We start from the raw sequence: 14,778 nt of genomic DNA on the forward strand, positions 1-14,778 counted from the left end.
GATGAAATCATATGGAAAGAGTGATTGACCACTCTTGTTGTTTTGATAAAGCTTTATCGAATGACCCTGATTTTGATCTCATTGGTCATGGAAGAGCATGGTAAACTTGATGTGAGAGGTATAAGTGTAATATTGATAAGTAGTTACTAACTATGGTCATGTCTTGACGACATATGGTTAAATTGAATGTCCTAACTTGATGGAGTGACTTGATAGAAAGTGCTATTGTGTTCATAATCTTTGAGATATGATGTTGCATCTATCTACTACTTTGAGTCTAAACCTTTGATGAAAAATTGATGTTAGAATGCTGATAGCCATGATAGATATATGTTTATGATCTAATAAGATTTGTTGTTGCTTGACTCTAGTAGAGACAGGTTGATGATATGAATGAAGATGAATGATGCAGATCCCCAGTCAGAGGGAGAATCTCTTCTCAAGACTCTTACTCATACTACTATTTGCATTATGTGTTGCTGAAGTATGATTTATGTGCATATGACAATATTGATCTACAACACAGTCTCAGATCTGAGGGCCGTACAAAAATTAGGGTTTCTGTTCCAGACACAGTCACAAATCTAGGAGAGCTCGTCCCTGGACACTCTCATGCTAAGGCCTGGACAACGTCCAGTCAGCTAAAGGCGCTCCCATGCTAACCTAAAGGGAGCGTCCAAAGGTTTGACTACAATTGGCCATCATCTGAAGTTGTTTAAATTCTAAATCAAGATATTTTTGACATATTTTGCCTCTGTAATTTGATTCTTGAAGTTGTTGGGTTAAATTGTTGATCACATAATGAAGTATTGTACATGAAATTGGATGGTCACCTGGAAAATGTCAACTCCATAGATGTGTTGCAGATGGTTAGATCTACAAGCAGGAAAATCTTGATTGTTTTCCATAACATGAACATGTAGATTGAAATTGTGTTTGCAAGTGACCGAGACATACATATAGATATGTCACTATGTTTGTGCGATAAGAGGTTGGCATGCTTTGGCTTACTGGTATATATGAACAATGTTTTGTCATGATTCTTGAAAATAAATTTGAATTGATAATTGAGATATGCTTTGACTATAGATCTCTCTATGATAGCAACTTTAGACTTGACCTGATGTCTAATGATCTGATGTTATGCCGGCATAATGACTTATGTGTATATTCAGAAAAATGATTTTGTATTAGCCTCCTTGTTCCTAACACAATGGTTGAAGTAATGATAGTTGCGATTCAACATGAAAATGGAACCCACATGACTCATCCTTGGTGTATGCATTTGCACCTGGTGACAAAAATGACTTGTATTATGATTATGAGAATGAATTGATCAAGTTCGAATTGATAATGCATGGTTGATGACAACTTGTTAGCATGATGAAGTCATGATTTGATATGAGCTCCACTTGTCTCCTGGTTGAAAGAATTGATACTATGATATTGATGACTTTGATAATGGTCGTGATCTAGCTTCTAAACTCTGATGAGTTGACTTTGTGTTGTGATGGTACAACATTGATTTATGTAAGGTTGATTATGTTGGCTTAGCAAGGCATTATTCTTAGAGCATTGCAATCTAGATATGTCTATATTTCACAGTTATCTAATGAAGTTAGGATGACGAGTTCCAAGGTATGACTTTGATATTGATTATGGTTTTGGTTTTATATCCCGATGATCTATTTGTGACAAGTGATGAGCCTATGATGATCTAAATCAGAGGGAGATGGCTTATGAAGCCAAAAATGATGTATCATGGCATGATGAATCAATTTCTGGAATTTGGTAAAGAAATTCCATATTACAAAGCTATTGCAAAAAGTTTTTGAATAATGAAAATGTAAATCCTTGTATACTCTGATTTGCAGTTCAAGATGTTGTTGAACTTGGCATGGGATCCGACATTTGTTTGAAGCACTGATGTTCTGTTTTGAACATCCATTTGTATATATATGATGTGCATAAAACCTAAATAAATTCATGATTGAGTTGCTTCATTCACATAGAGTTGCCATCGAGCATACTTTGAAATATTTGCATGAGGTGTTGAGAGTGAAATATTTCTCCTATGATATGTGACTACATGGATGCATTATTGTTAATAGATATTATTGTTAAGCACATCTGAATGTTGCTTTAGTATGAGATATGACATGATACCTTGGATGAGAGGTCCACAGTATGATTGAGGATTTGTACGATGTTGCTAGCATGGATAGTAGTGAGGCAGGATGAAGAAGCTCCTTAGAGAGCTATGTGAGCATGATCTGGATATGGCAGGTATATATTGAGATTTGATTAGCAAAAAGTACCATATTTATAGTTTGGACTGAGATACTCTCATATATTGAGATAATGCAACTCTTCAAAACAAGCTCAGACGTGTGGTTGGAACCTCCTTAAGGGGGAGGATGATTATGGTATCCTTTTATGATTTATATGAGTATTTGTGTTTTGACATGATATTTGATTTGATGTTCTGTATGAACATGAAACAACTTTTATTGAGACAAAATGATACCATATATGAGTTTGATGAGAGTAGCTCCAATCGAGGACACTGAACCAACTCTTCCCCCTTGATTGAGCTCCCGAGATGAGGAATTGAGGGATAAGGGATAAGGGTTCCTGGGATTGAGGGAACTCTGGACAATATGGCATGACCCCTATTTATTACCCATAGGGTTGAGGGTGCTACTCCCTTATCTGGCATTTGCAAAGTATACCCCAGTTGGCATCATACCCACAAGCAAGGCTTGTTGGGAATATCGCTCCTCGTCTGGCCAACAAGTTGCGAGTGTACTTGGGGTGTACAACCCAAGGAGATTATGATGCAGGTGTTCTACCACATGACTACCGAGAGTCATTGTTGGGAAGATCAGTAGGCAATAGGATTATGGGTTGAGGGTAAGCTCCTCGATGAGATTCTAAGGTCGGGGGTGTACTCCCCTGTATGGCGATTTATCCTATTTCTAGATATGGAGTTGCATATGTATAGCCCCCCATGAGATTCTGGGTTGAGACATGCTCCCCGATGTGGTTCCAGGTTGAAACGTGCTCCCTGATGATATGCTCTCTAATGAAAATCAATGATGAAGTTCCGAGTAGCAGCCCGATGGTAGAGATTCCAGGTAGAAACCTGATGGATAGAGGGTGGTAGCTTAAGCTCCCCTCGGGTAATAAATTCTTCTTCTTCTAGATCCAAGAATGTTCAACATATGAGCATGAACAATCAAGAGATAAGCAATAATAAGCAAAGGATAGATCAAGATGTACAATGATGATTTGTGATGATGAGACACTTGAGGTGGACATGGAACGATGACTACATGACGAAGATGATCTTTAATGATACATGATGACACTTGAAGATTCAAGAATGGCATATTGATCGATGGATAAATATTGGTAGGTGGAATTTTCCCTAGTTGAGAGGGAGAGTTAATTTTTGTAGCTTCTGTAAAATTCCACCTTGGACAACTCAAATGATCGAGATAATGATTGCATTAGATTCCCCTTTTCAAGAGGACCAAAATCGACCTAAAGATCACCCAATTTGGTCAAGCAGAAGTTGAATTATGAATTATTTTATTCATACATGTATTATGCAATGGGTCAACCCTAACCCCATGGGTAACTACTTAACCCCAAGCGGAACCATATAAATAGAAGAGAACTCAAGCTAATTTAGAGACAGTAAATTAAGCAATCTTCTATTCTCTTATTGTCTTGGTTTGCACAGGTATGTTGGAGGAAAGTTCACATAAGGGTCCACAATCTCAGGGTCGAATCTCGCACTAATCTAGGGCTTTCTAGCCCTGGACACTGGCACAGGATTGGGCATTTTAGTCCCTGGACATTGGCACACAATCCTATGAGAGCGTCCAGAGACCCATATACGCTAGCACGAAATCTTATGAGACCGTCTAGGGTTCCAGAGGCAGATCTTGAGGTGTCAATCCCCGAACGCTCGAACAAAGTGGTCCTGAGAGTGTCCGGGAGGTCTTGGATGCATGCACAGTAACTATAAGAGAGCCTCCAAATGTTTTTGAGCATATATGGTGAGTTGGTCTCCATAAGCATGCACATAATGTTCTGGGAGTGTCCAGGCTATCACAGACGTTGGCATATAGTTCACAAAGAGCATATAGGTCTGCTATAAATGTTCACACAACTCTCCCTCCCTACATCCGAGACTCAAAGATGAGATTTCAATATTCCAAAGTTTCTACTTCATGTTTAACAGTGTTAGACACAGTGACAACAATATCCAACAGCCGTCTACAGTCAGTGACAACATATTACATTCATCAGAATTAGGGTTTTGTTTTCAATCATGATTTGATTTGTTTCATGGATATCATAGTTGTTTTGTTGCATAGATAAAGTTATGGATCATTGTACTCTCATTTGCTGAATCATTTGATGACGATCTAAGACAAAGAAGATTTGCAAGGGTTTTCCCCATAATGGGTTTTTCCCTGGTCTTGGATCAATCTTGGTGTCTCTATGTGTGTGCATTCTTTTATTCTCCTGTTCCTTTTATGTTCCGCTGCATTGATGATGATGATGATGTTGATGTTCTTTCTATATAATTGCATATGCTGATGTATAATGGTGTTGATATGAATACTTTAATGATGATATGGGGTGAAATTATTGTATTATTAGAGAAATGAAATTATCAAAGCAAAGAACAATGTAGCCCTATGAAAAATCAACATCAATTTGGTTTCTTCCGAGAGGAGGGAGCATTGAAGTCAACATTTTTTTTGTAAGATCAAGGCCAGTGCCATAGGATCCAAGGTAGATGGGTAGGCCCCGAAGGACCACTTTTAGAGCATCAAGCATTCAAATATGTTGAGGGATCGAAAGGTCCAACCAACTAGCAGGGTGTTGATTTTTGTTTATAAGTTCCTCACACATACTCCATTTGAGAGAAATATTAGTTTATGGAGATCCTAAAGATTTAGAGGGGAGTTGGCTTATCTGAAAACCAAGATTTTTGCTATGTGTCTCTAAACAAGGGACAAAGTACTGAAAAAAAAAAAAAACTTGAGATTTCACTTTGTTGATATCAATACTTGAAGCTTAAGTGAAGACATTAATAATGTGCATAAAGTGCCTTGCCTTTTGGATGGTAGGAGTTCCTAAACTTAAAAACAAATGAAAACCTTTGATTTTGTTCTCCATTACAACTACCTTGAGAGTTCTTCCCCGTCCTTCCATCGCTAATATGAAGATGAAAGGCGAGAATGGGTCTCCTTGCCTAATTACTTTGGAAGATGTAAATGGGTTGGTGGAGGATCTGTTGAAAAAGATCAAGAAGAAGGCTATTGGTAAAAGGTTTTTGATTAATCTTGTCCAATCATGATTGAACCCGAAGGTTTTGAGGATCTTGAAAAGGCATTGCCAAATGAGTTTGTTGAAGGCCTTTAATAGGTCTAGTTTGAGTAGCATACCTGGTTTTTTAAGAGCTCCAGGGAGTGGATGGTTTCATGAGAAAACATGACGCTGTTGAGGATATAGTGACCTTTAAATTATCAATTTTATTTTAGCGAAATTAGCTTTGGAAGTGGTTGTTTGAGTCAACTGCTTATTATCTTGTTAATGATCTTGTAAATGGTATTGTAAAGAGCTATGGGTCGATAACCATTGGGGTCCTCCACCCTGTCCTTATGAGGCACTAGCATGAGGAAGGTGGCATCAAGGGCTCGTAAGATGAACTTTGTTTATCAAGATGCTTCCACCACTTTCTAGACATTGTGGCCTACAATGGGACAACAATTTTGAAAGAATTCCAATGTGAACCATCTATGCCAAGATATTTGTTATCAGATTGCTTTTGATGGTTGCTTCCACTTCTTCTAAGGATATTTCTTCGAGGAGAGCTTCATTTTGTTCCCATGTTTCCAGTAAAAGAGTATGCTTTATGATTTGTTGGATCACCTGTTGTTTATTGGAGAGGAGTTTTGTTAGAAGATTTTGATAGTGTCTATTGAGCTCTTACGCTATATCTTGATGCTACTGCAACTTAACAACTTCATGGTTTTTGAGAGAGGAGACACGAATATGGTGGCAATGTTGCAACATGGATTTGTGGAAAAATTTTGTATTTCATTCTCCTTATTTGAGCCATTGTATCTTGGATTTATATTGCTAAAGTAGTTATTATTGCTTTTGGAATTCCTCACATTGGGTGAGAGTAACCACTTCTTCTTTAATTAAAGGCTTCGATCTATCGTGGAGGATGGCTTCTTGTTGGATTGTTTCCATTTTCATTTATAATTTCTGCTTTTCTTCTAGAATGTTGTCGAATTTTTGTTTGTTCTAACCTTTGAGCTTTTATGTATTTGAGCTTTTGTTGCAGCTTGTACATTGAGGTGCCTTTGAGAGTCACCTATTTATTCCACCAACTCTTGATGTTGGCTTGAAAATCAGGATGACAAAACTAGAATTTCTTAAGGCGGAAGGGTCTACTCCTAGGCTTAGTTTTAATGTCAATATTTAGACAAATAAGACAATGATATGAGCCATGGTTGGGGAGAATAGGTGCTTCTAGAAATATATCCCAATTAATTATTGATTCTGACACTAGCAAACTGTCTTGTTTGAAGGACACTTGTTGGGTACCCTCTCTTTGATTATTCCAGATAAAAGTGTTGTTTATAATGTCCAAATCCCCCAGGCTGTAGGCTACAATGTGTCCAAAAACTAAATGGAATCAACATTGAGTCTTCTTATGCCACCTCTTTTCTTGTTAGGGATTTTATCATGTTGAAGTAACAACCTAAAATCTAGGGGGAGGGAGGTAGCAAATTAATGGTGCAAGTAAGAGATCCAAGAAAAATAGGTTTGTCCTTTGGTTGTGGGTGGGGCATAAACATTTGATAGGTAATAGGTTTTAACAAAGTCGATAAGTTGAAATTAGATCATGAGAATTTAGTATGAAGGAAGCATGTTGTGAACGAGAGCCTCCTGTGCATTCGAAATAATTGCTAGTACGCTCGATTATCGTAGGCATCTAAAGCTAAAACTTTGTAACTTCTATCCCATTTGCTAGTGATCTTGTTGATGAGATCATCTAAGATTTGGTTTCCTATAAAAACACAAAGTTGGGATTTTTAGAGAACCTTTTTGCTTCGAAGAGCCTTTTATTGCCTTTGTAATTGAGGCCTTTAATATTCCAAGAGATTATTTTCATGTTAAGGGAATATTATTGGGGAAAATATCTTTGTAATGTCTTTTATCTACCCTGAGTTGATTAGCATGTCTCCTTGTTCTTCCAAGATTTGTTGGTTGCTTTTCCTACTCTTTTTCCTTTCTTCCTTATGGCGTTTCACTGATTCTTTCATTGACTAGGCATTAGACTCCCAACGTTCCAATGTTAAGTTGTCCAAAAGACTATTTGGAGGCAGACTAGAGGACTTAAAATTTGCTCGAACTAGGTTCTTGGCCTGATGCTTAGGGAATGTGTAAGGGTCCTTACCTTTTTAAAATTTGGCGATTTTTGGGAGTTTAAGGGTATCCAACTCCATGTCCTTGATGAGATCTTGAGAATGGTATAAGTCACTCTTCGAGATGACAAAGTGTAAAGAGGGGGCTGTATAGAGGTGTCGAAGAGGAAGGGGGTGACTTAGAGAGGGTGCACAGGGTGGGGGGTGCATTGTAGTTTAATTTTTTAATTTTGGGGGATGGTGTGGACATAAGAGGGTCCAAATTTTCCATTGTGGAGAGGGGGTTAAAATAGTTGCTGGTAAGTGACTACTTCCCAACATTATTGGGTTGGGGGGGGGTTCAGGTCCTTCGTTTGTCGCCAAATTTGGTGAATTCGTCCTCATCTGAGGTGGAGGTAGTACCAGGGTTATCATTTATAGCCATAAGCAGGAACTTTCTATAAAGATGGGCATACTCATGGCATCTTCAACATCAAAAGGGGATGGGGATATGATTATAATCCATAGTTTGTTTCCAGAGTTCATCCCGATAATAAATATTAATGGACTTAAGGAGAAGCTCTGAGATATTCATATAAACATAGATGAGATCATGGGAGATATAACTTGCTTTCTCTATAGCTTCAGGTGCTTTTATGAAATGTCCAATAGAGTTACTGATGCCAATGAGGGTTTCCTCATCCTAGAATTCCCACAACAATGAGTACATTTTGTTATAGACTAGAGCTACAACGAAATCTTCTTTATCATGTACAAATCTCTTTATCCATAAGTGAAGATAAAGTCCAATATAGTTGAAGAAGTACGCACTATTTTCAAAAAGCCACAGTCTGTCTTCAATGCATGCAAATATTATAGTAAAAAAACCTGTGGTACCTAGTCCAATTTGATTTTCCCCTTATGTTTCCACTTCAGATGGATCCAATGGGAGAGTGCTTTTTTTTAGACTAAATTCCTAGAAAATTTCCAATGAGGATGTGACATTGCATACATTAAATATATTCCCCAATACAACTGAATTGTACTTCAATTTTTGGATTTACTACTGCTTTGGGGAGATAACTACTGGGCATTTGTTTCCGTGGTGGGTAGTTGGGCGACAAACCATTTTGATGTTACCATTTAGGGTTTGAACATAAATCTAAGGGTTTGAGGTAGAAGGTTGTCGAGTACGATTGTAGCTTGTTGCAATTTGGCTGTATGAAGCATCTCTACTCCCTCCGCTGGCACTAGCTATGGGAAGAGCGGTTGAGGGGCCATACAAGACACAATAATTAGGGTTTCAGTGCCGTAAACTTACTATTAGTATTAATAATACCAACATTATGATAACTAAAATCTAGGAAAATAATTTATTCTCCAATTTTGTATAATGATACCACCCTTGGGGAGGTACAATTTTACAAATATTTGTGTAATGATTTCCATTTCCATTTGAATTGCAACCACAATGTTGAGAAGAGAATCACATATGATTGGAAAGCTTATCATGGTTGTAAAAATATATGTAGAAATGTTGAGTTACGGGATTGGGATAAGAAAAAAACATTTTTAACACTTCAGTTATCCCAGTTATTCTTTATAGTTATGAAGCTTGGATTTGTAATGCACCTTGCAAGAATTGCAATAAAATTGAACAAATCTAAAAATGTTTCCAAAACCTATAATTTTAAAATAAAATGCAACATTTCTTGCCCCATTTGTTTGGTTGAAGCTGCATGTAATTTTGTGGAGTCAAAGGCTATGATTAGACATTTAGATTGCAAACATAATTTGTAGTGAAGCAATGATAAACTCCTTGCTGTTGTTACTAGTATCAACAATAGTCATCTCATGCTTACAAAATGTTGTGGTAGAGAATTTGAGGCTTGGCTTAACTAAAAGAACTTAAAAGAAGGCCAATTAGAGATTTTAACAATGCTAAATATTAAATCTCTATAAAGTTTAAAGATAGCCACTACATGACAATGAAATCATCATTAAGAGGAAGTTGAAATATTTTATAATTTTTATTTAAAAGACAATCTAATTAGTAATATCAATAATGTTAAATCTTAAATCTCTACGAAGTTTAAACATAAGATTTACACATTATGATTTTAGAGAAAAAAATGAATATTGCGAAAATTGAGACCAATTCTTACGACTTCCACAACAAAAATGATTGTGAATCTAATACAAAAACACCTCAAAATAAGTAAATTTGTAAAATTTATCACACAAAGTAGGTTGAGGATGAACACCATTTACTTTTAATTTGGCTTATTTTTTTTCCTTTAAAGAAATATCTTTATATTCCATATGAGGAATATACATGATTATATCGTCAAGAGACCCTCAAACACCAAGGTTCAAAGCAATCAACATGTCACACACGAGAATCGAACCCAGGTGGGGAGGATAACAACAATCCTCCCATCAACCGACCTTCATATATTGACTTATATTTTGAAAGGAAATGGGGTGGGCTTTGGTCCACCTATGTGTGCACGAGTTACCACACCATCTACTATAAATTCTCCTACTGCAACTATATGTTCAATCAATACCTCAAGACGCTCCCATAACTTCAAGCTAGCCCCTCATAGAAATTGAACCTTGGCAAATTCTAAAAACTCCTCACTTTCCATCATTAAATTCAACCCTTTTGAGCTTAACTTGTCTCACATTCAATAAAATAATACAATTTAATTAGTCATAGAAACCTTTTTGATTATAAAAACCATAATAATATTAGTTTTTCATTAAAACCATATTAAAATATATAAATGAATTTTCAAATATTAGTTTTTCATTAAAACTATATTAAAATATATAAAAGAATTTTCAAAGAATATTTATTTAAATTTCCTTTATTTCTTTCATAAACTCTAATCATGTTGAAAGATAATAACGTTATTATCACAATAATAAGCAAATATATTGATAATTAATATTAAACCATACATAAATTATTTGATCAATTACTACCTTGTGTTTGTGGTTGTAATTAGTAGTGTTGGACCATTTATTCTCAAATAACTTCCAAACAATTCTATACTCTTTAAAGTTTGGAATTTGAGCTTGCTAGTTTAGACACAAGTATAACTTCATATTTATATATACTCGCATTCTCAACTTTTTCCATATACCAGGTCAGTAAGTAGCTTTCAATGCATCGCGGTCTAGCCACTTACAAACTGTCGATGAGCTCAATTGGTTACACAGAAAATCCACGAACTAGAACTATGATGGAGGGCACCCGAAAATAATAATAAAAAGGAAATTGGTTACACAGAAAATCCACGAACTAGAACGATGATGGAGGGCACCGAAAATAATAATAAAAAGGAAACTGGTTACACAGAAAATCCACGAACTAGAACGATGATGGAGGGCACCAGAAAATAATAATAAAAAGGAAGTGTATATGTCCATGACCAGGTAACAATATTAATATAATCATAACCTGCCAAGGTTATACGAGGACGTTAGAGAGATGTTTTGGTCGGGCATCCTGAGAGGAAGCCAGAAGGATTCCTTAATCACCAGCTCTGTAAAGGTATTCTCTAACACTTACCAAATTTATTCATTCATGGCTTATTTTAGGCTCCAGACTAACCAAAATTAGTTCAAAAGCTATTGAGTACAGCCTCCAGATCCCGTGTAGTAACACTTCCTCCTCCACCAAAGAAGAAATCACAATGGTGGGTCGTCGATGGAGAAATGCACGAGGTTGGGGATGATGTCCCCCCCAGAGAAAGGTTTCACATACCCCGAGAAAACCTGCCCAACAGGAGGAGGAAATTACTGCGAGCTCAGTTCATGAAGAAGACTCGACTGGTTCTCAAAGAGACTGTATGTGTGCTTTTACTCTCACCCCTAACTTACTTGAGCATGTGAATCTGATGAATTAATTTTTATAGTGGGGCCTATGTATTGGTTTCTATTTGGGTCTATGTTTATTTTGCATATGAAATGAATATACAGAGCTGTGCTTGAACCCCCGAACTCAGACGGGGAATTGGGACACCCTAACCCCTGGATTGAATCCGCATTGCCAAGATGTGCTCTGATAAAGAAAATTCCCTCTTTTATTTCAAAAGGTTAAAACGAGTACTCGCACAATTTTGTGCTCATATTTTTCGGACTTGTCTAACTACAATCCAAGTGAGATGAGGTTCTGTTTGACAATTAATACCTAATAATTACTGGACCAGACCCACCCCTAACAGAGGACATGCTAAAATGAAGAACCCAGTTAAATCTCAAGGATATATGTATTTATTCAAGTGTTTCAATAAAGATGCTTCAAGTGGTTGCACCCTAAAGAGTAGAGTTCCTCTGGCTTGGGTGCGAGGACTGAGGCGTAACTATTCTTGCCGAAATCTGCTCGGAACTTGCATCCAGTCTCATCCCTTAGACACATATCATATAGATAGGGCGGGGAAGACCACAGTGAGAACTGAGCCTGGGTGGATGGCTTAATGTTCCGTTTACTTTACCAGTAAACCAGTGCCCCATTGGCCAGGGACAACTGAAATACAGTAACCCACATGCAAGTCTCTGTTCTAGCCATTGCAGGTCTAGTATAGTTGATTCACAAAGGAAATGATGATTAGAAACATCCTGGCTTCGTTCAAGTTGCCTTGTGTTACCTCCCCAACTTACACACAATGATAGAAGCTCTAATCCACAAAGTGTAAATCGAGAGTGAACTACTAGAATGGTCGCCATTGTCACCTATGCAAGATATCATCTCACTTTAGGTTGGCTCTTCTCTAAATCAAAGGGGGTATCCCTAGGTATTGTATTACTAAAGCTATAATGGTGAACCTCAAAGGTGATGTGAAGAATAGCTCTAGCAAAACAATGTTTTTTGTCTTATAATGATGGTAAAGTGGTGGAAAAACCAATAGATCAGGGCCAATTCAACAAGGGCAAAATGAAGTCAAGACTATGATTCACGGGGTCAATTCAATGAAAGGTTAAGACTACAAGGGCTACATGTTGGGTAATTTAATTGTTAGTTAAATTACTTGTCATTAAATTGTCAAACCCGGGGTTCGTGAACTTGCGAAGTATACGTGCACAATATTTGCTAGGAGCCAACTTTCAATTTCAAACGGAATCCTAATCTATTGAAAGAAATAGCAAAACTGAAATAAAACCTATTCGCAAAAAATGTCTAAGATGAGTATGCGCACACTTTTTTTTTCGAAAGTCTCAAATTCGGAACTTGGAAAGCAATCTTTTAATCTATGAAATTGAAATGACAATTGACATGAAAGTAAACTTACTCTATTGACATGAAAATAAATCTATTCTAGTGACATGAAAGTAAATCTATTTTACCAATAGGAAAGTAAAGCTATTTTAAAGACTGGAAAGTAAATTTAACCCCGAAAGCAACAAATCCTATACTAAGAAAGCATTGAATTCTTAAACTATGAAATTTAAAGGCAACCTATTCTGAAAGCAATGAGAGATCAATTGAAATTACTAATGTGTGCATTGTCAAATTAGAATCATTCATGAGTATCTATCAAACAAATTGAAAAACAATGAATCTATGAAATGAGAGCAATAACGCTTAACCTGCAAAAGAACATAAATGGAATGAGCATGAAAGAATGTAAACAATGCATCTAATCAAAAGACTTAAAATGAACATAAAAAAACTAAAAAATAAAACATTAGAATACATCCCATACTCATTAGGTGGCCATCCCAAAGTGCATGAGAGGTGGAAAGTTGAGAAAACTCTTGATCAAACACCAAATGAAGGCACAACCATATCAAAGTGAACTACAATGGTATTCATTACATCAATCATAAGCATAATGCCAATCCTTAACATCCAAAACTCTACATTGAAGCATGAGCATAACTCCCAAACTTTTCACACCTTTTGAGAGGAGAAGACACTCCTATTTATATAAAAACTAAGATAACTAACTCATAAATGTAGATCCACAAATCTCTCGTAGATCCACAAATATCTCATGTGGTTACAACCATGTGTTGACAACTAACCATTAACATCTCTTCATATCCTCTCACAAATCTCTTCATATCCATGAATTGTGCTTTGAACAATGATCTCAAATCTTCCTCAAATCTTCAAGAGTTTGAAGAGGAAATTCGAATTTGAGTCTTGGAGGCCAAATATGACTGTCTTGGAATCTTCAAATATGCCTACACATGTCACAAAACTCATCCAACTTTTATATATAAGTGAGTACATGTTATTTTTCTAATATTTAACCATAAATTCACTCAAAATACCAAAATAAATGTATTGGAAAATAATGTGCCTAAACCCATATTTAATTATGAAGATGGTCTTAGTGCATGGTTATGGACCTGCAGAATATGACAAACTGTGAAGCAAAGTGAAAGAAAAGAGGATGAAATGAATGACATCTTGGAGATCCAATGCTACATATGGACACCATAAGAAGAACTTAACATTGTATGAAATGAAAATAAAGAAATACTAGGAGGGCCTAGAAAGTACGACATCAAATATATGCCATTAGGCTATGCCTACACAATGAAGTATATTCTAGCACCCTCTCAAGAAGATGTTAGGTACAAAAATATCATCACGTATGAGAAAACAAAGGTTTTAAGAGGCAGAAAATCCTCACATGAAACCCTTCCAATAGGGTAGAAACATCTTTATTTCTTGGCCCTACGAGCAAGTTCTAGCAATCTAGACCACATAAATAACAATTAAAAGCATTAGAACAATAAGCCACACATTAATAGGAGAAACCCTCACTCCACAAATGATCCAAGAAAGGTATATCCATTAAACTCCAAGGATATGAAACTCCAAAACTCCAACCATAACTACAAATGGTGAGAGGTGCTCTTAAATAGAGTCTAGCTATATCTCTTTTCACAATAAAATAATAATTGCTTTACTAAATCTACTAATCTTTCCAAGGAAGACAAGAAAATAACATCTTCAACAACTTTTTAAAAGTAGCAATGATTTATCGAGATCCACTTTCTTCTACAAGAAGATTCAATAAATATTCTATCAGTTCTATTGAAAATAAATATGATAGCAATAGTGATAGGAAAAGAAAAATGAGAGATAATAGACTCTTTATTCACTAGTGCTAAAAAATATGTATATAACAAAGAATTTTAAATTGACTTTGGTTCGAGAATGTTGATGACACAAACATAAATGTGTCACTTGATCTTATGATAATAAATATCAAGAAGAAATGGTTGGTTTATGCGATCATAGGGTACAAATGGTCAAAGGCCAAGTAATAGTCCCAATGAAGATACCTAATGGAGGTGTCCAATATGTGTG

At 36.2% G+C, this 14,778-nt stretch overlaps 1 protein-coding gene across 1 annotated transcript in view; it reads left to right on the top strand.

Annotated features, from left to right (window-relative positions):
- Positions 1-10,618: 10,618 nt before the first annotated feature.
- LOC149215120 (uncharacterized) overlaps positions 10,619-14,778 on the top strand; it is a 219,482-nt gene continuing 215,322 nt past the window's right edge. Inside the window, exons 1-2 of the mRNA XM_089392531.1 lie at positions 10,619-11,004; positions 11,082-11,300. Of these exons, the coding sequence (XP_089248657.1) occupies positions 10,942-11,004; positions 11,082-11,300 (282 nt within the window). The 5' untranslated portion in view covers positions 10,619-10,941. The remainder of the gene's footprint in view (positions 11,005-11,081; positions 11,301-14,778) is intronic.

The sequence above is a fragment of the Pinus tabuliformis genome, chromosome 1_1 (genome assembly GCF_031772625.1).
Source record: "Pinus tabuliformis cultivar Carrire ecotype Pingquan chromosome 1_1, CPIR1, whole genome shotgun sequence".
Taxonomy (NCBI): domain Eukaryota; kingdom Viridiplantae; phylum Streptophyta; class Pinopsida; order Pinales; family Pinaceae; genus Pinus; species Pinus tabuliformis.